Source organism: Papilio polytes, unplaced genomic scaffold (genome assembly GCF_000836215.1).
Source record: "Papilio polytes unplaced genomic scaffold, Ppol_1.0 DF820956.1, whole genome shotgun sequence".
NCBI lineage: Eukaryota > Metazoa > Arthropoda > Insecta > Lepidoptera > Papilionidae > Papilio > Papilio polytes.
This window is the reverse complement of record NW_013528248.1, coordinates 1,298,493-1,319,787: the sequence shown is the minus strand read 5'-3', so window position 1 is coordinate 1,319,787 and position 21,295 is coordinate 1,298,493. Positions and strand designations below refer to the sequence as shown.

The 21,295-nt window shown below is 37.6% G+C and overlaps 1 protein-coding gene across 2 annotated transcripts in view; it reads right to left on the bottom strand.

Annotated features, from left to right (window-relative positions):
* Window positions 1-45: 45 nt before the first annotated feature.
* LOC106110012 (inner centromere protein) overlaps window positions 46-21,295 on the bottom strand; it is a 36,105-nt gene continuing 14,855 nt past the window's right edge. Inside the window, exons 1-8 of one of the 2 annotated variants that reach the window (XM_013291687.1) lie at window positions 13,401-13,509; window positions 9,219-9,296; window positions 6,197-6,363; window positions 4,946-5,160; window positions 3,871-3,988; window positions 3,282-3,422; window positions 2,770-2,910; window positions 46-2,454 (exon numbers count right to left, since the gene is read on the bottom strand). In XM_013291687.1, coding sequence (XP_013147141.1) covers window positions 2,380-2,454; window positions 2,770-2,910; window positions 3,282-3,422; window positions 3,871-3,988; window positions 4,946-5,160; window positions 6,197-6,363; window positions 9,219-9,296; window positions 13,401-13,494 — 1,029 coding nt within the window. In that variant the 5' untranslated portion in view covers window positions 13,495-13,509 and the 3' untranslated portion in view covers window positions 46-2,379. Of the gene's footprint in view, window positions 2,455-2,769; window positions 2,911-3,281; window positions 3,423-3,870; window positions 3,989-4,945; window positions 5,161-6,196; window positions 6,364-9,218; window positions 9,297-13,400; window positions 13,510-21,295 lie in introns of those variants that run through there. The other variant, XM_013291688.1, reaches the window with a different exon arrangement.

The following is a 21,295-nucleotide window of genomic DNA, read 5'->3' as shown; positions in this document are numbered from 1 at the left end:
TCTTAAAAGGTAAACAGGGTTATGTAGGAAATGAAACAAACCATATTATATTAGTATTTATGACTTTATTCAATACGACAATGAAACTACAAAAGTTGCCTGCACTTCAAACAGCATTATTATACTTCTCACAAACTGAAGCATATTATTAATGAGAAAATATAAAATTAACGTACATAATAACACCGTAAGAGATAATGTAGTGACTAATATTAGAGAAACATAATATAATCATCTGAAAGCTATATGTCGCGTCGCTATACATGATTCGTCTCGATCTCGCGGATCTAAAAGGCTACACAATATCCAAGGCAAATTGGTCAGAGGTTTTCACGTCTTCACCGAAAAACAAGCTAGTAACTTACAACTAGTTCACTTACTCGAGTAGCGTTAGTCAGTAACATGGAGTAAGCAGAAAGCTGTCGCCCGCCGCTCACGTGCCAAGCAGTACGCCTCGCCCCCGCCCCTCTGTATGTACACGACGCCCGATCAATGCCAAAAATATACTATCAAATACAAAAACCCTCTCGCTTGCACCGCGAATACCCCGCGTGTCCACCTCCTCGAGCCCTACCGGAATAGAGACAATCTCGACAATCTCGTAACCTACGTATCGATAACATTTGTGCCTAACCGAATAATCGATACGATATCACTAGAGCAAAAACATCACAGAAGCGACTCGCGCCCACTGCGCCCACCGCATCCAGTCCGCGGCCGCGCCCTCCCTACAGTCCATTAAAAAAATATAAAACGCTATGAAAGGCAGTTTCATATGTCATACGTTTTATTGATAAATCCGTGAGCCGGTTAACGTTTACTGAGGCACTTCCGATGTTAACTAAGTTTTCGACAAATTCAATGTGCTTGCTGAGATCATAACATGGGAAGTGTTTGACAACGTGGATAAAACTTGGACTAGATGTGCGACTATGCTGGCAACACTGGGTGCACACTGCGAACTCCCTCTTCTAGTTTAAACAATTACATTATTTAATATTTAAAGTTAGCAAAAGCTTTAGATTAGAATTAGCGATGGGTTAGAATCGGGAGTCTTCACCCGGGGTTGCCATGCCGCGCTCGTTGCCGCGAACAATTCACACAAACCGATGCAGTCACAAACCGACAAATCCGATGGAAAGTTCCCGAAGGGTTTCCCTAGCGTAAGGCGATTAGTAAAATTTTAAACATGAGATAAACTTAAATTTAGATTATACTTCCCCTAAAAATACTGTTGCGTATGTTATAATATTAAAAATAATGATATAAGACTATTACTAACGATTAGAAATAGTACTAAGCCCTTCCTCATCCCGCGTACTGTTGCTAAGTGCCGATAGCGCGGTACCACACCTTACTGACAACATTCATTTATTCATCCCAACAAAAGTCCTAATAACATAACTCGGATAGGTATAATTCAATTAAAAATAGGCCATAGAGTAATTATAAAATACTACAAACATAAAAATTACCAAAAAAAAAAGTTTTTACTAGAGTACGTAGAAATGAGTGGAGGCAAACATCCCCTAGGGGGTGGTAAATAGAAAATCATAGATATTTAAACACTGCCGCCTCGTATTCCATACATTTGTTTACCAGCCAAAATTCCCACTGCATCGTTATACCTCAGGGCCTCAACACACTAGTAATTTTCACTAAATAACATCAAAACTTCAGCAATAGCTTAGGTGTAACTTTAAAAATAGAACGTCTGTGCTAGTTAAGTTAAATTCTTATACATTAATTAGTAAATGCTTACTAGTGCCTCACTGGCCTTGTACCATACATACCGTTAAGCTGCCGTGAATCTACGAAGGTCAAATATCAAGGAAAAGTGCCGTGCATACATTTGAATTACATAACGCGAGTAATTCATGATAAAATAATAGGAACATTGAGAAAAATAATATAAATAAACATAAATGAATATAAGCTTAAAAGATATAACATAATTTTCAGTCTCAAGTGGATCAACAGCACCGTTCCTTGCAGCTGCAGCGCGTGTGATGTGTGACGTCACGGACTATGGCCCGGCCTCAGTCGTTACTTCTACTTGGGCCTTTTTTGCTAAGATGTTACAAACAGTAATACACCAATGTTGTTTGTTGGTGTTAAGTCCAGTTCTCCAGTTACGGGTACATCGAGACACAAAAACTCCGAATAAACAACTTCGTTAATGTGGTCTATGGCAAGAGTAACATTTCAAACTTCGAACTTCGAATGTTGTCTTTGGTGTTTGTGTATCGATGCAACCTTGTGAGTATTGTGTGGTTGTTGTGAGTTGAGTGGTTGTTGTGTGGTTGTTATGAGTTGTTGAGTTGTGTGGTGTAGTGTATGTGTATGCGGCGGCAGCAGACGGCGAGGTGGGCGCGGGGCCTAGCCCGAGGTGGGCGCGGGCTCGGTCTCGGCGCGCGCATTCTTGTTCTGTCGCACAAGCTCGGCGCGTCGCTCCTGTACACAACAAAAAAACAACATATTTTACTTTTTTATATTTGCTTTTCATAAAAGTAATTTTATTCATTTGTGATTTTGTGATTGAGTGGTAATCACTTTTTGAAAAAGAAAAATTATGTTGTTTTAAAATTTCTGAGTTTTTGGGTTCATAAGTAGTTCCAGTGCTTTAACAACTAAGAGTGAAGAGGTTGTAAACTAGTGAATGTAAAATCTACAAATATTAGTATATCAATATTTTTCACTTAAGTGTATTAATAAAAAAAATGTGATGTACTTGATGATGATGATGAATGTTTCGATATGGATACAAACCTCCTTTTTAACAAAGTCCAATTTCTTTTGTATCTCCTTTTCCCTATTCTGCTCAGCTGTGGTGAGCTTAACCTCGATGTCTTTGGTGATCTCCTCCATCTTGGCGGTGATGACGGACCGCACCTCGGCTAGCTTATTGTTCTGTTGCGCGATTGTGTCGTATGACGAAATAAATAAAAAAAAAAACAATGGATAAACAAAAAGTCATGCATTTAACAAGAGTAATGAACAAGTTGGTTCTATGGATTATTTACTCATAAAGTTTGAATCACATTTTTATTTAAACATTAATAGATTTAAATTTGTTCCACTGAACCAATTTGTATATGATGAATCGAGATGACTAAAAAAATAAAAAATCGACAATATAATGAATACTTGGATGCACTACTTCCTATACTATTTATTAAATCTAATTGATTCTACATGATATTTTTTTTCTTATACACCCTAGATCTAAAACTGGGATAGTATCGTGTATGTGTGTAAGGAGGAGGGGGGGGGGTACTAACATGGTTGCGCAGCTTCTCCTTCTGCTCAGCTTCCAGCTGCAAGCGGCGGTCTGCCGCCTGCTGCAGCTTCTCCTGGATAGCGCTCTCCAGCTGCTGGAATCTCTCCCGGTTGCCATCGCGCACCTTCTGTACCTGCTCCTCCTACACCACAGTATAGAAGAGTTAAAATTGAACTTAGATAGCCTAGTTCTTTCCGACTATCCTCTATATCTATGCCAAATTTCATCAAGATCCGTGCAGTAGCTTAGGCTACTAATAAAAATCCTTCCATCCAAACTTACGCATTTATAATATTAATAGGATAGTTGAAGAGTGCTTTGGACAATTTCAGAGATAAGAAATCAAGAACTCTGAACTCTAACGTTTTCCAACGCGTTATAGTTATAAAGAGTAATATTATAAAACGGAAAGATTTGTATGTTTGGACTTTTGTATATCTTGAAATAACTCTGAAATTACTGGACCGATTTCGAAAATTCTTGCACCATTAAAAAGCTATGTTATCACTGAGTTACATAGGCTACATTGTTAATATTTTTTTATTTCACGCGGGCGTAGTCGCGAGCAACAGCCAGTAAGTAATATTTACATGTTCGCGCAGGCGTTCAAGCATCTTCTTGATGTTCTCATCGCGCTTGTCAGCTGCTGTGTTCATCTTCTCTTCAATCGCCTTGTAGACCTCCGCCGTCTGCTGCTCCAGGGACAACCTGAGGAACGTACCTCACAATGCATACATACGAAATACAGATTTGAATACACCTGAATCAGTTCATACCATCTTTAGCATGTGATTAGAACTTTACGGATGTAGAGGTACACCGGTATAGGTAGAACGAGGAAGAGATGGAATTGCGTGCAAGGTGATATAATCAAGAGGTAAGAAGATGATGATGGAAGATAGATTAATCTGAAGAAGGAAAGTTGATGCACCGATTACAGGAGTAGAATATAGACGTGGTGATGATGATGATGACCTATTTAATCCTTATCATTACTTAACATCAAGTGGCATCGTAAAAATGTAGTTTTCTGATATGCTAGTAAATAAAAAAATCTAGGATCATTTGATACTTTTCCAACATTCTTTATAAAATGTTATATAAACTAAAAAAAGGTAAAAAGCAGACATCAGTCTGTGTTTAATGGTGCAGCATTTCGCATCGAAATTATTCAGGTTTCTTTAGAGACTGCTCGGCGGAAGTCGGTCGAGGGCCGGCGCATTGTGCGGCCCGACCCTGTACCCTCCCCGCACCCCGCCGCCCCCATGCACCAGAGATACTTTTGCCCTACATAATACGAATGGGCACATGTAACTTAGATCTATAAATATCTCATGTGAAAGTCTAAATAGAGAAGTTTCTAAAAAAAAACATTTATGTAAAGCCAGTTTATAGAAAGTGTTATAAATGGTTTAATATTCAATATCCTGGAATACGAGAGAAAAGATTTCGTAAAGCCATATAACATATACTCAAAAAAGATATCATCTACCTACAGAATATTTAAAACTCGCGTAAACGTCGAAAGGAAATTCATTTAATCTCCGGTATCCAAAATATCCTTACTTTACCTCAATACCTTGTTACTTTACGCTACGAAAGTTTGACATTACTACTCAATCAATGCAGTAAGTGGTTTCCCTTAGTGTAGACATGATATCTTACCTGGTCTTCTCAACACCCTCGAGGTGATCCTTGAGGCGCGCGCGCAGCTCGCTGATGTAAGCCTCGCGCTTCTCCTCATGAGAGTCCATCTTGGCGTCGAGCGCCTCCTTAGTGGTGCAGATAAAGTTGTTGGTCTGCTCGCTGCGGATACGCGACGCCTCCTCGATCTTGGCCATCTTCTGTGCGATCGCAGCCATCTTGCTTGCTTCCAGGCTCTGGAATGGAAGGGGACTAATAAAACAAAAAGAAAAAAAATCTATTTTACTTAAATAAAATGTATTAAATACATTTAAGACAGAAGTAACACAAGTACACAGTGTACAGTAGTAATTATTCATTACGGCAGCAAGCCCACCGGCGCTGTAGACACATTACGTAAAAGGAGCCACTGGAGTGGCTCTCAAAGGACCAACAACGCTACAATGTTGCGCCCTTCAGCTGAAAGCCGTAATTTAGCCGCCGGAAAACAGAGAAAATACGCTGCAATTCACACAAATATACCTCGTTCATATTGTCCTTTCCACCGTTGTGCTTTTGTTTTGCGAACAGTACTTCATTGTTAATTTCCTAATGCCTACCGTATTTCCTTAAAAGGGATTAAAAAGAGGCTTTCTGTTTTGTATCAAACCAGGTCGTAACTATCCATACAAACATTGTATGTAATAAGGAGGGATGACTTCTAAAGTGGTATAAAGTAAGAGTTCCTATGACATTAAACAAACAGCCCTCGCGTTCAAGATACAAGGGTCTTGTCACGTAATATACGTAATTCCTCACACATCACTTGCTTTCAACGCCACGTCACCGAGCGGAGTATGGGGCTGCAAGTAGCGCCTCAAGCGATGCACGAGGAACGCTTGATGATATACTACGACTATTATTTTACAAAACAAGCAATTATTACTAGTTCTTTCGATAATTTACTTATATTGAAATAGATAAAGATGTATTTTGGGCTGAATTTTGTTGACATATCACGGTGTATACAAAATATAAGCAGAGTGACAGAAAAAAATATTCTATAGAAATCAGTTTATGATAAGACGTTTGAAGATGCAAGCATAGAACATACTTATAATACCCTAGAAGGGACTCGCAAAGATGTTATTCTAGCTCTATTCTATTCTACTAACTATTGAGAAATGATTACATCAATCTCACAGCTTTTGACCGAATACGAAAATAAAATCAATCCCACAGTATACCGTGGATACCTATGGCATCCATATTGACTGTATGGATATAACTTACACGTCTCCTTTCCTCAGCGGCCTTAAGTTTCTCCTGAATTTCCTCGACGGAGGGCGTCTTCTCCGGGGAGTCGGCGCGGCGCGGTGCCGGCACGCCAACCGGCTCCGCGAGGATCACCTCGTACGCCAGACCGCCCTTCGACATCTCCTGGCAGCGGATCTCGGTAGCTGGCACACAAAATAACTAAGTTAAACAATTGCCCAAGAATATTACTTAGTTAGTTTATATATTTTAACAAATATATCGGCGAATATTGTGACAAAAAGTTGATTTAGTTAACTATACTAATATTATAAAGAGGAAAGATTTATAGTTTTCGATGTTTGTACATATTGAAATAACTTAAAAACTAATTGACCGATCCCGTAAATTCTTGCACCATTAAAAAGCCATGTTATTACTGATAAACTAAGGCTTTTTCTAATACACACGCAGGCGAAATCGCGAGCAATAGCTAGTATTTAATAACTTTATATTCTTTTATATTTCGTGTTTTGAAAAATGCGATATTTCCTCTTGTTATACCAATTACTATGATAAATAAAAAAATACCCAAAAACTAAGAATTGAACATTTCTTTTAATTAAAGAAATAACTCTCTGTAGAACAAATTTGAACTAATTTCCTTCTACATTTAGTAAACAACAATGGCCATTTGAAATTGCAGTTAAAACAAATGGCTTTTCAGATCAGATAAATGTGAAAATGGCCTCGCTCACTGCGAGCATCATTAAAACTATTGCTGTATGAAACGGTTATTGTTCACTTTGAAAAGATAATGCACGCTATTTCTATACATTTAAGCTATATCGACTGTTGAGGATACAAACGCATTAGTATGAACAATCTATTTTTCATGCTATTCTACTCTAAAAAAGAACAATAAAATAACATATATGAACTTTATAATTAAGTAATTGAGTTTATTAAATAACTTGTATTGTGTATTAAGGGACCTAAAGTAATAAAAACTATAAATATGATGGTTATAATCCATTCAAGATTTGGTAAATGTACCCCAATTCTTAACCAATGTATTAAAAATATGGGGATAAATGAAGTATCTATTGTTTTTTAACTTGCTTCGTATTTCTTTGAATGAATAGAATTTTTACATAAAGGATAACATATCGGTATAACTGAAGAGGTTATGTGCAAGGCGTGAAAAATCGGGGAATAACCGATACTCGAGAGACGGGGGTAGGGACGGCGTCTGCCGGAAGGGGTTGGCGGATACTTGAGCACGGAAACGACGACTTCTGAAGCTTGTGGTGCGAATATTTGAATAGGGGGTGTAAATTACGTTATGCCTTGTGGGGTTTTAAATTGAGAATGAAGAATTTTATACTTGTTTAAGGCTATGTGGTACCTATTATTACGGCAATTTACTCTTAAAAATAGAAATCATGTATCACATTTCGTATATGGGTGTTATTTATAAATTTTGTTAAGTTACGATATTAAACCAAGACAGTTAAGTAATATTTAAATAACGTAAATTTAATAACAAGCAAACAAGGCCCTTATCTAATAAGCGAGTGTCGTCACGCCCTTTAAATTAACTTAGAAAGATAAGCACCCCACATCGCGCACATAATTTGTGGTCATTAATTTACTTTATCTATACTATTATAATAAAGCATAAACACACACCTCTTTGTTGCCTAAGATGTCAGCAATTACAGTATATTTTTGAATAATTCTTTTTAATAAAAAAAAGCCTTACACTTACCTTACGCTTTAGGCTATATATTTTCACGCCATTAAACTTAGGGGTAAATGTTTCGGATAAAAACTCTAATGTGAGAAAGAGACCATAAGTTGCTGCCAACATCAAGGAAGCAAGGTTGCCATGGTTTGACATCATGTCATGTCACTTTGACATTTGGAATTGATAATTTGACAAATGTAAACAATAAAATGAAATTATTATAATTTTATGCGGATGAAGTCGCATGGGAACAGCTAGTGTAATAATAATATTTTAGATACATATTTACCGACAGCTTAGTACTGTGCATTGTTTGCTAAATGTGTAAACATATAATTATAATTATGAAATAGTAATAATAAATCCAAAAAATCTATATTAACATTATCTGAACTTTTTAAACACAAACTTCATTAATATTATATCTTAACCGGTACCGGTACAGAGACCATTAAATTATTTAAAAGTTTGTTTATAATTATAGATCGATACTGGCAACTTAGAACTGCAGCATCAAGGTCGGTTTAAGGTAAACTTAATGGAAGGCGAGGGATATTTGCAAAGGGTTTGCAACACCCCTGTGACTCACGCAGTTATTGCGGGGTGCATTACACTGTGCAATAAAATTATGACATCATACTTGTGCTTTATTTCAAAATCTACACTTGTAAGCTTACCGGGTAAGAACTTTCAAGTACGTATACCTTATTACAGACGTAGAAATTAAATAGGATTTTAAGAATAACACGAAAAGCATAAAATAAATTCCGTACATCTACATGCAAACATGTTTGAAAACAGAATTATAAAATATTGCTAAAAACAAACGAAACGAAAACCGAATTGAACAGGGAAAAGTATGAAAAAGAGGCTAAACTTCACCCCAATCAAAAGACGGCAGACCTCATGTAAACTGGAATAACATGAAAGGAAATTTCATGTAATGGCTGTTTCGGATTACTTTGTGAGAATTGTAGAAGGGAACTTTTATAAAAAAAACGACATCTTTTGTTAAACAGAAATTGATCTACCCTCTTATTCGGAGTCAGAAAACAGCTAGTGGAATTCTAAAAACAATTTATTCGAAAACCGTTTTGTTCCTGTTCCAAATGCTAAAGTTGTAGTAATAGTTGCTTTATAGCCTAGTAGCCACTAACTAAAAAAAATAAATAAAAAGTGAAACCAACAAAACAGATAAAAAATCAGGCAAACAGCACTTACAGTGCAAATGGATAAAAAAATATAATGACGAAAATCAAATAAGCGACTAGATAACTAAAACGACTAATCCATATCTCTGTATCCACTTACTGATGAATTTGACTTTCTTGGGTTGCTTGGTCCTAGGCTTGCCGATGGGTTTCTTGACGGGTGCCGAGCGGCGGTGGGCTGAGGATAAAAAGAAGTCAGAGGTGTCCAGCTACGACGCCAACACTCTCATGAAGACCAATACCCACTGGCTTTGAAATACGAGGCCTACGAGCTTAGTGTCAAATCTGCCTGGTTATTACATTATTGTAAGTAATCTTTTTTAACAGGAATGTGTGAAAACATGTATTCAAATGAAATAGAAGGCATTACTATTTACTAAAAAAAATAATCAATCTAATACACATTTTGCCAAACTCGTATTATGACGCATCTAAAATTCCATTTCCTGCCATTCGGCCTACAGAATTCACTACAAACATATCAAATGGCTTGGAGGCGTCATAAAAAATGTAAACCAATCGCATTGGGCCGAGTATCGAAAAACCATTATAATCGAATCGAGTCAACTAATGTTTATTCGGAGAGCATTCGCGCCGGGCTAATGAAAGGCTCGTGCAGAGTGTTCGCGTGACAACACAGTACCGACAACCGAGTATCGATTTTGTGTAGTCAACGTGCACGAGAGGGGCTTTAGTTGTCGCCGACAACGGCTATTGCGTGGTAATAACGGACGTAAGCCGGCTACGATATGGCTGTTGCGGTGACTCCAACACAATGTCCGACATTTTATAGCCATCGCAAAATTGTGTTCGTATAGAAATTGCACACCTGTCCTTTCAAAATACATAATCACTAATTTTCGTTTATATCCATTTAAAAGTAGATCTTTGCAAATACATTATCACATATCGTCTTATGTATTTTAACCATATCTAAAGTCAGACAAGTATCAAATACACATATGATTTTCGCTGAACTTCGTCGTTTCTTGTTCGTCACGTAAGCATCATCGTAAGCAATAGTTGTGAGGTAATAAGGCGCCGGCTCGACAGCACGAGACGGAGGACGGGACAGGGGGAGGGCCGCACGTGAGAGGAATCGCAACGCAGAATCCCTCAGATGAGGATAATCCCTCACGCCGAGCTCGACTTTACTCGGCCGACTGGGACCCCGACTTTAATTTGAAAAGTGAGTCGGATTTGATGGTGATGTGAATTACGTCTACGTTTTACTATTCCAATCTGTTCTAATTGCGACCAGCTATTACATGCGCAGATTCAAATTAAAATTACTTATGACCGTTTTTATAACGTTCAATATTTCTTTTAGCTTAAAAACTTTGAACTGAAACTAATATGAAATCGCAGGTAGTTAGCTGATTGACCTGTGAACTCACGATGCGGTCAGTATTGGCAGAGTGCGGTTGCTCTTACGTTCCACTTTAATCATCGATTTACATAACTTATGAAGTCACTAGTGTAGAATACCTAAAATCTACGAGAGTTTAGTAATACATCCATAATGTTAAACATAAACAAAATCAAATTACTACGACTGTTTATGTTTTCAAAATAATTTCCGTTGCCACCGAGACCATACGTAACAAGAGCACCGGAGAAACTTGATAAACATTTAGTCGTACAATGTGTCAAATAGAAAGTTAATTCTGAATACCAATGAAAACTTTATCTACAAAAGTAAAGAATAACACCAGACAGTGTCTGAAGAAAAGAAATAATTCTAAAAGGGAAAAAGCACATGTAGGAAAATTGATTGTAAATATTTAAAAAAGTACACGAAGGGCGGTGGGCGACGCTACGGCGCCACACGATACTCCATGAAAACTGATAATATATTTAAAGTTGGGTATTAAAACGCGCAAGGGGAAAGCCAGAAAGAGAATTTACTACCTTTGGGAATACGGGCGTTGCCACGTAAGAGTTTTAAATGCGATGCAAATGCGACCGCCGTGTCGAACATAATGGAGAGTGGCGCAGCGCATAGGAACTCCAGCTACAGTACACTGTTTGGGGTTTGTACAGGGTTGCTACTTGATCCGTTTAGTCTATTGACAAAACCGGTACATGATAAATTTGAAACTTTTCCAACCATGCTAAAACTCAAAAATAATAACGGCAATTTAGGATAAGTAGGAGTACTAGATATTATATTGCTTAAAGAGCTGAAAATATTACAATAAATGGTAAAACGCAAGTAGCAGCCCTGACAGGCGAACATTAAGCGAGGGATCCTCATTAGCGAGATGGAAGTCTAGTTTGAAAATTTTAATTAAAATGTATACAGCAACGTTCTCGAGTACTTTTACCGGCTATTATTTGACGCGAATTTAAAAGCTGCACATCTGACGTCATTGTTCAGGAAAGTAGATTAAATCTGCTTAATTAATCTTAATACAGTCGACGTATAGATATAAAGTCTAGACTAAAATCCTATAAAAATATGTAAATTATTATCTTTCAGAATATAAAACTGTTATTGATAAAGATTTCGGTGTAGAATTAACATTTTTGAAGCATTATCGAGCAATACGTAGAATTCAGTCGCCACAGAAATGGTTTTCAAAGTACGACGTAACACGCGACGTCAAGTCCGCAATGCATCACCGCTACAGACCCGTCGGCCGACTTTAACCTAAAATACTAGACTAGATAAATAAAAATTAAAAATACGGCTTTCTAAAACGTGAATAATTACATAGTTTTTTATTTTATTTATTTAGCCTTTTTGTTCCAGTAACTGGACCCCATTCTGGGTATAGGCGTCCTCCAACCCTTTCCATAAGTCCCTATCTTTTCCTTTTCTCATACATTCTTTTCCGACTTCTTGTACGATATCGTCTCTCCAATTTAAATAGTTATCTACTATAAATTATAGTTAAGAAAATTGAGTGTCGAAATATTTACTTTACATTATGCAAACAAGTAATAATGAAACATACACCCTAAAATTGATGTAATTGGTAACCTATGACGACATTCCTATGCAAATGATTGCGATAACAAGCGTCAATGAGTCTGTGAATCGTATAACGGGAGGTCCCTCTTGAAATTGATCCAAAGGGGTGTTAAACTTGTTGAGTCAATTAAATTGTGATGCTGTAAATGCACCCTAAGCAATTATCTTGTCTATTCCCCATCGTGATTTACCACCGATGTATTGACAAATCTGGGGACGATACTTCTTAGAGCAGATTTTGGAAATTATGTAACCACACTAGAGTAATTTGATGTTGCAGTAAAGACCCTCGCAGGGTGTATTAACATACAACTAATTAAAATTGTCATTAGGTGGGAGTTTGGGGCGATGAATTCATAACGTGTAGAATACATGACAACCAAGACATGAAAACAAAGTAGAAACGTGTTTTCGGGGATAAATAACTTCTTGAATTGTAATTTTGGTTTAATTAAAAATGTAATTGCTATAATAATCTATTTTTGTAAATAATCTTCAATGTACAAGATGGAAAATAATAAATATTATTTTGGAGTGCACAAAATGGTGGACGAATGCTGTTCGAACATTCGAAACAAAATGGTTGACATTGCGGTTATGATAAATCAAAATGTCCGACGCAGACGAGACATTATTAAAATGGGAACCAAGGAAGTAATTAGAAAAATGGAAATTAGTAGGAAAATTCAAATCTTTCATGATCTGCCATGAAAAGAAAAAATGTATTCTTTACAAAAGTGGGTTTTGTAAAAACTTTTTACAATCACATCAAAGTGATTAATTTAATAAAGAATTGTCGTAAATACGTATAAAAGAAAGAAATGGTAATGATGTCAGCCGCTCTCGCCCTCCGGCTGTGGATCACGTGCTGGAGGTGCGATCGAAACGCCGGCTGCCCCGCCCGCCCTGCCCCACACCCCCCGCCGGCCGGCCGGCTTTTTCATCCTGTAATTTTTCGATGACGAAACATTTCAAAAATTATCTAAAAAATGTTACAACACTTTCAAAAAAACATATTGTCTTTTATAAAGGTTTTTCTACATGTATCAGGAAAATGAATTAAAAACACAGGCAAAAATGACACATCGGTACTTGGTGAAAATTTTACATCAGGATTTAGGTTACCTTCGAACGTCCTGTCGACGCTGTAAGCAATAGATGGTTAATAAGCGTTGTGAGTACAAGTCAAATAGATTAGAATAGCAAGTCTTTTGGTAGATAAGCCAGACCAAAGGGCGTTCGTCTCCATAGTGAGAGTGGCGGCGTCGCCGGTAGGCAGCGAGGAGTTCGTTAAGGAGTTAGCACCAGCACGTTGTTCCCAGCCCGCAGGCAGAACGGGAGCGCGGCATGAGTGGCAGAAGCACTGCATCACCGAGTCCCGAACGAGTCCTATCAGCATGGTGAAGGCTTGGAGTGGACTATCTAACGAGTGACAGAGTCGCGGCGCGACGCGAGCTGACTGCGCGACTCTCGCCCGGAAACTGAGCGGCTCGGGGTCGGGGGGAGGCGCCGGTCGATAGCCGCGCACCCCCGCCCTGCGGCACCCCGCGCCCCCGCTGCGTACCACCCCTAACTTGATAACCCCGCACAAGAAAATAAGCCCAGCAAATGGACATATAATGTCGACTGGGACGTCTACATCGCTCCAATTCAACCACCACACATATTTTCCTTCATTTTCCTGCCGCTTCCAAGGGGTCTTCTTCTAAATAACTAACCAACAACTTGCATTACTGGGACCATTTTTTTATTCTTACTTCATATTTTTGTCAAACCGTTTCCAAAATTTATATGAATTTGAAAAGTTACTTTTATTGTAAAAGCCGTTAATAAATTAAAAGTAAATCAGTATATTTTTCAATTCAATCCCACTTAGCAGCTAATTTAAGAGGCATACAGACTGTCGCGAGTATGGACGGGTTTCGCGCTCATAAAACCGGCTCGGCAGGGACAGGGCGGGCGGCGCGAGGCGCGCGGCTCGGCGGCGGCGGGGTTGCGGAGGTTCCGCCGCCGTCTCGGCGCCGCCGCCCGCAGCCAATTAACAGTCGGCAAAGCAACGTTGAATTTGTTTCGGTGCTTAATTTACTTCCGATTGATTTTCCACCTAGCAATTAACGGCAAAACGTAGGCACACTTGTAAAGTCCACAGGGATAGAAAAGATATACGACAGCAAACAAACCAACGTTAACATTATATATAAGTTTAGATTGCACCTTCTACGTCTCTCCCTCTACATCTGTTCGGTCAAGCTTTTATTTTGGTACACACTCAGTGTATTTCCCAGAGATAGGATGTGCTACCACTGCAGCGAAGGTGTCGTAACCTCGTGCACCGGTCGTACAGGCGCTGTGCGGTGCCGTTCGGTGCGGCGAATCGATCCCGGCCAACAACCCCGGCACCGCGTCCCCTGCGGTAATAACTGGGAATTCCAGGAGTTAGCGCTCGTCCGATGCAAAAGTACGACTACGTAAATACCCTCCGTGGCGACCGCCTGGCTGTCGATTAAACCAATCAGCGAAGACACCTATGACAAACGAACAACTCACAGAAAAACAAGTATGTTATGATTCACTAGCTGTTTCATGTGAATTTGAATGCGTGCGGTCTCTAACATTTTCATCCAGTATTAAGTTCCTAAAAACAATTCGTAATTGGTTTGTTCAATGTGCAAAAATAACATTTCTAAGCCAAGCAGTCTTCTTTTTAACAGCAAACTATTTGTCAACTCGCAACTGTAGGTAGTTTCAAAACAGAAAACAAATGAATAACATAAAATCAAAACAACACCGGATGCTTGCACTCCATAGATCATATCATGTTGATAAATGACTTTTCCGAGTAAACTAGTCGCGAGGGGCGGCAGGGCAAACAATAAATAAAATTCACTTGCAGAGACAGCAGAAATACCATATAACAAATGACAGCAATGGTCAAATCACATTTTTTAAACAAAATTGTGTGGTAATAAAACGTGAAATATGAAAATAATTTGTCAAGAATTTAATAACAATTTTATTTATATCGCAATGTGACGCTCAACATGGGTCTCAAGATTAATAAGTCATGCTTATCCGCTTATTATACTTGCGGTATTATGGTTGTTCCATACAGAAAGCGTAGCTAAAGCTAACGTAGATCTTTTACGGGAGATTCATTTATCGCTTACATAACAGACAAGCGAACTGGCATGCGAAATCTAGTAAATGCTACTAAATTGGAAAACTATATTCAATTTTCAACAAGCAATATTGAATTTTTCTAAGTAGTAATAGGTAAATTTTTGATTTGAATATTAGCGAAAGCATTAACAAACATAATTTCTTAATCCTTATTTTTACTCAAGTTGTGTGACACTTGAGATGTTCTTTGATTATGACTATCTCCAGTACAGCATGAGCGCTGTCCTTCGCTTGGTCTCCGGCCGAGCAACAAGTAGAGTCACGTACCGGATTCGGCTCTTACCGAAGTGGAGGCAGCGGCGCGCGTCCTGCGACTACGTATCGATCCCGACTTGTTTCGCTCTTTCTTTAAACATCACTACCCGATAAAGACTGCGCTGTTTCACAACATTTTTCGGCGATTAGTTTTTTCACATCCTCTCTTAATCAATTGTTTGCATCTTTTCTTTAAAAGAAAACCTAAAGCGCAATCTATTCCTGATAAGAGGTGTAGCAAGCTATACAACGTATTACCTTGCAATTGCTTAGAAAAAAAATCTAAACATTTAAAAAGAAAAGAAAAACTTGCCCTATATTTTTTGCCTCGTGGATTTAGTTTCCACCTCACCACTGGATTTGGAACACAATATAAAGAAAAGCTAGACGTTAACCTAAATGTACGAAACGTACGTGATTCTGACAAAGTTACCGCAACATTTTCAAATACAAATGCTTTATCATTGTTCAAAGCTTGCTTTCATCTTCAAAATCAATAAAGAACAACCTAGATTTCTCTTTTACACCGTATCTGTACAGTATTTAGTTTTCAAATGCCGCAGTGCATAAATCTTAGCTTGCCTAATTAGTGCTTGTTAACGAACAAATAGTTATTTTCTAAATGCGTCTACAGTTTATTTGACCACCGTTGAAGTTAAATCACGTTAATACCTTCAATCCAAGTTGAACCACGTTTCTAATTTAGGATTTCTCTCTAGACTGCCAGACGGACATAAAAATCCCACCGCTAAATCTGTTAGTTACAAGTTTACGAATATAAAACTATAGTAGTAATAGAGTAGCAATCTGTTTGAATATAAACCGTAAACGCAGAAAATCTCAGACATCAAATAGACCAATAACATGGCAAAAAAACAAAAGATATGAATAAAAAACAAAGCGAGTGACATCCGACATCCGACCGACGGAGATTTTCATGACTCCATAATAATTACGAGTAAGTCTCTGATCCCGTATTAATTATGAATAGCACGCCGGGGACAAGTTAAATAATCGCTGTGCAAAACTTTAGCCATTTGCATAGACGGTTGGTATTCAGTAGGCCAGGGGTGTCAAAGACTGGAGGATCATGATTACTACGGAATTTTGATTCTCTTGCACTCTGTCGATAAAGAAAAAGTTTTTACTTTTTTTACCCCCGTTTGATTTCGAAGATTAAGTCTTCGTAGACCTGTAGCTATAAATTTTATGGAAACGTTACCCTTATATAAAAACATGTGTCTGGTGGCTTTGTCTGCCGATTGCCAAGTTAGAGGCAGTTACCATAAATAACGCTTGACGACATCCTGTTTCATGTGAAAACTTCTCCGAATTGAACACTTAGAGCATTATGTGAATAATTTGTTCGTGTATTTGGTTCATTTTTATTGTTTAAGTATATTACGAACAATGCCATCCCATTTTAAGTGCTAATTACATGTCAAAGAATTTAATATAAATGAAATGGTTGATCTAATTAAATGAAATATTTTCTGGTCTACCTTATGATAAATTACGTATTTTGGTGTATCTGACCGATGCATAGACTAAAATAAAAATACTTTAAATTTGCAGAAGCTTTTTGAATCAACTATCAAGAAATATCTTACTGCTTCTGACATTTCACTGTATGCTTGGAATTTCCAAAATAAAGTTTCAATGTAGAATTCATCGCACACATATAGAAACTCATCTCTTTACAAAGCTGTATTGGGAACAAATACGTAAAGTTTCCATACGGCGTCCAATCTCGTGATATTGCGTCGCCGGCCGTTACTCGCGGAGTTCGACGCAGCAGCGCCATCTGCCAACTTTCCGCAGCTTCCGGAGCCAGAAAACGATGAATTATTGCGCAAGTATTGTAGTTTCCGTTTTTAATTTGTTCTGAATATATACATAGAGTTTAACACGAATTTAAAAAAAAACTTGCTTACAATTTACCACACGTTTTTATGTCACAAAGGCGATAATAATGTTTTGAATTTTATGGATTAAATAATAAAATAGTAAAGCTACTTATACAAGAGCTTTATTCATACAATCGATCCAATTTGATCTAAACTGGAGACAAATTCAATGGAGATCAAAATAAAAGTCGTATAGTACAAATATATTGAATGTTAGTCTCCCTGCTGACCGCTGACCCTGTCATCAATCAGAAATAATTTACTATTTAATCGGAGCTAGCATCGCTGGGGCGGGTCCGGCCCTCGCTAATTCCGTTCCCTTGTCTCAACTACTCGAGATTTATGATATTGCCACAATAATAGTAAAAATGCAAACTACATTTTCACCCTATTGCGCTGGAAAAAGTTATGAGAATAAATGACGGCCTTATTCTTTGAATTTTTTCAAATTGCTTATAAGATTGTATCGCGACGAATTTACTTTGCATTGTTTTTTTCCCTGTCTTTAAAATAATTTCCATTACGATATCACAGTTACACGTCTAAGAATACACTCTAAACTTATATTGAAGTTTAAAAAGAAAATTATATTCATAAAGAAATCAGACCCAACGAAAATAATGTTTTCCATTAAAACTTCCCTTTTAAAAGTTTAGTACAACGTGATTTCGTGGAAATACTCTCTCCCCAAATTCAAATAAAAAATCAGACTACCCTCGCAGGGTACTATGACAGGGCGTTTGTAGATCGCAATAGGTTTTGGGGTGATGTTATAATGACCGTCAGTTTTGTATATCAGCATCTTTATTATCGTCTCATTTCCTTTGTAACGCATCATTGGACTTGATAGCCTCTATCTCTAGATTACTTGTTATTCTGTTTCGCGATCGATGTCTAAGCTCCAGCCCTCCCGCGGGACTCGAGTTAAGGCAAAGAAAATACCTTATTATACTTTCAGACGTCGATATTTCGTTATTGGGAGCTTCTGAAATATGTATGTCGTCTATAACATGGCTTGGTAACGATCTCGGTTATAAAGTAGAATTACTGATTCAGTGTGAAAAAGTTCTTTTATTTTTTGTTTCTTTTACTCAAAATTACTTTTACTCAAGTAAGTTTATATTAAATATTCTGTTGGATATCAGATTCCCAGTACAATATGCTGTAGTTAAGAGTAGTGGAGTTAGCAAAAGTAGCGGTCGCCTGCAATGCGACAGTAGCACATGTCCGTAACTCACGGCAGCTCGAGCGGGACGCCGATACATCGACGCGCTCCCTACAATCAATTGAAGTGGAAGTTTCTAAGAATAAGCAATTTTCTAAATATACAAGTTAGTTTGAATATGAAATAAATAGTACGGTACTCGTTTTAAAAAAAAAACATAGTAAGGATTCAGATTTTAAAATTACCTTTACGAACCAATCCTAAGATAAACCAATTTTAAATTTGAAAAACTCTGGTTTACATGAAGAAGCTTGGTTTTAATGATAAAATCTGTATCAAGTGTAAAATTTCAATATTCTAGTAATTCTAGAATTTACTAACATCATTAATTTCTAAATTAAAACCGCATTAGCGGGAGAAAATTAGTAATATCCAGCTTGCTTGTGACCTACTAGCTCAAATTCTAGTTAGCGTATTTATATGAAATTTACCACACACTCCACTGATCGAGTCGATTGGTTTTAGCAAAATGAAGCCAAGATAACATCGTGCTTCGAATGCATGAAATTATTAACGTTAAATACATTTTAATTTACTGGTCATTAATGATATTATATGAAGATTTTATCACTTAAATAATTGTGGATCAAGATGTACGTATATATGTTATGAAGAACTAAGTTTTTCTGGTTTGTCGTAATAAATTACATCGGACATCACTTGTGTAAATCATTAATAGAACATAGCGAGTTCATTGTTCATTTGTCCGCTATGGGTGTTACGTTTAATTGTAAACAGAATGTGTAGGTAATTTGCATTCTAGTGCGTAAGTCGTAAGCCTCGAGCCAGGTTTAGCGATAATCTGCCGACAGCCGGCGGAAATCCATAGCTTTCGGATCGCGCACTTCGAAGGACTTCTTGTAATGCTATAAAGAGGGTTGCTGTAGGACAACCAAACTTCTCGCAAAATTAAGACATTTGTATTATTCTACTGCAGGATAAGCCTAACTTACTTTGTAAAGAGCAATACGATAGATTTTTTTAAAACAAGAAATGTATTGTATCAACATCAAGTATAAAAATTACTCAGACTTTTCTGTCCACATAAATGCGCTTAAATAAAGTTTGGTTGTCTAGTTTCATAATTAATTTCCTTATTTCTCTTATTTTCAAAATTCTTCGGTTTGGGAACCGTCTTAACATACCCAGGCTACACATCCACCCTACAGGGAGACACGAAAAGTAAGTGTGACACACGCGGCAACGGATCGATCAAGGGCAGACGCCCACGCCACGCGCCGGCCGCCTCGCCGCCTTACCGCCTCACCCGCGTACACTCATTACAGCCTTTCTACAGCTACAAGCCGGCATAATGCCTTTACATTTACGCTATATAACAAACACATTCAATGATACTAATGTCTGTGCTTAGGTTAGTTAGGTAATATCTTATTTAAAGGTTTGGGCGTTTTATAAGAACGTCTTATTAAAACTGCTGAGTTTTACGGTTCTTCTTCTTCTAAGCAAAAGACTGCTAAAGCCAAGTGGTATAGTTTAAGAAGGGAGTGAAAGAGAATAAAACTATTAATCAGATATTAAATCCATTTCTGTGCAACACACAAAAATCCTTCAAAAAGTACCAGGCAAACATGTGCCAAATTTAATTAGATTACCATATTTAAATTACGCCGAGCTGTACGGATCTAATTTACAAGCAGAACACGTACTTCAATGGAAAGTACAATATTTCTCGTGCGACAGTTATTGGTCTGTGTTCATTTAAGACAATAGCTTCTTTTGGGCATATTTTAAAACCAATAAGTTTACTTGTTCTCTCTAATATAGATATGATAATTAAAAGCAATTTAACTTAGAAAAGCACAAAGTGTACACTTATGCCATAAATAAGGGGAAATATATTCTTTATGTGCGTCTTCTCCTTCATTGATTTAGGGTAGGCAACGCATGTGCAATTGCGGATATCTATAGGCAGCGGTCACGTCGCCATTTTGGCGGATTTAGGTGGCCGCTTGCTCGTTTGCCACCTTATTGTATAAAAAAATCACCATAACGGAATTAAATAATCCAATATCGATGTAATATTGAGTTCCTTAGCGAACAAAGGCGGAATGGAGGAAGACGAAAATTGCATTTCCGTGTACATTGGTATTCAAGGTGAGACGGGCCCCGTGAGTCAGCGTGTCTCAAGGATAATACGGATTCAATGTAATTATAGCCTTACATTACTAATCCGTTAACAAGCACTTTGTTAACTAGTAAACATTACCTTGTTCGGAAATTGATGCTGATGAGTACAGAGTTAATTAAATACTGGCTTTTCATAACATTCAAGATTAAACATTAAATTGAGGATATAACGATTGTATTGTTCCGAATCAAATCGGAATCGTGTGTAATGTGAAGCCAGTAACCGCAACTCCAGGTCAACTGAGTCGCGGAAATATGAGAAGCGAAGCCATAAGGTTTCGCGGTCATCCTTGTGTGTGCGATAGTGTCTAACCATGGGTTTCCACTGCCAAAGTACACAATACTACTATTTGAAATAAATATATGCCAACATGTTTTTCGAAAGGTTTCTATAGTTGTACGCGTGTTTCGACAGAAATACTACTAACTGTCCATTAATAGGGATGTCTTAATCAAGATTTATACTGTTTAAAATAAGGAAAACA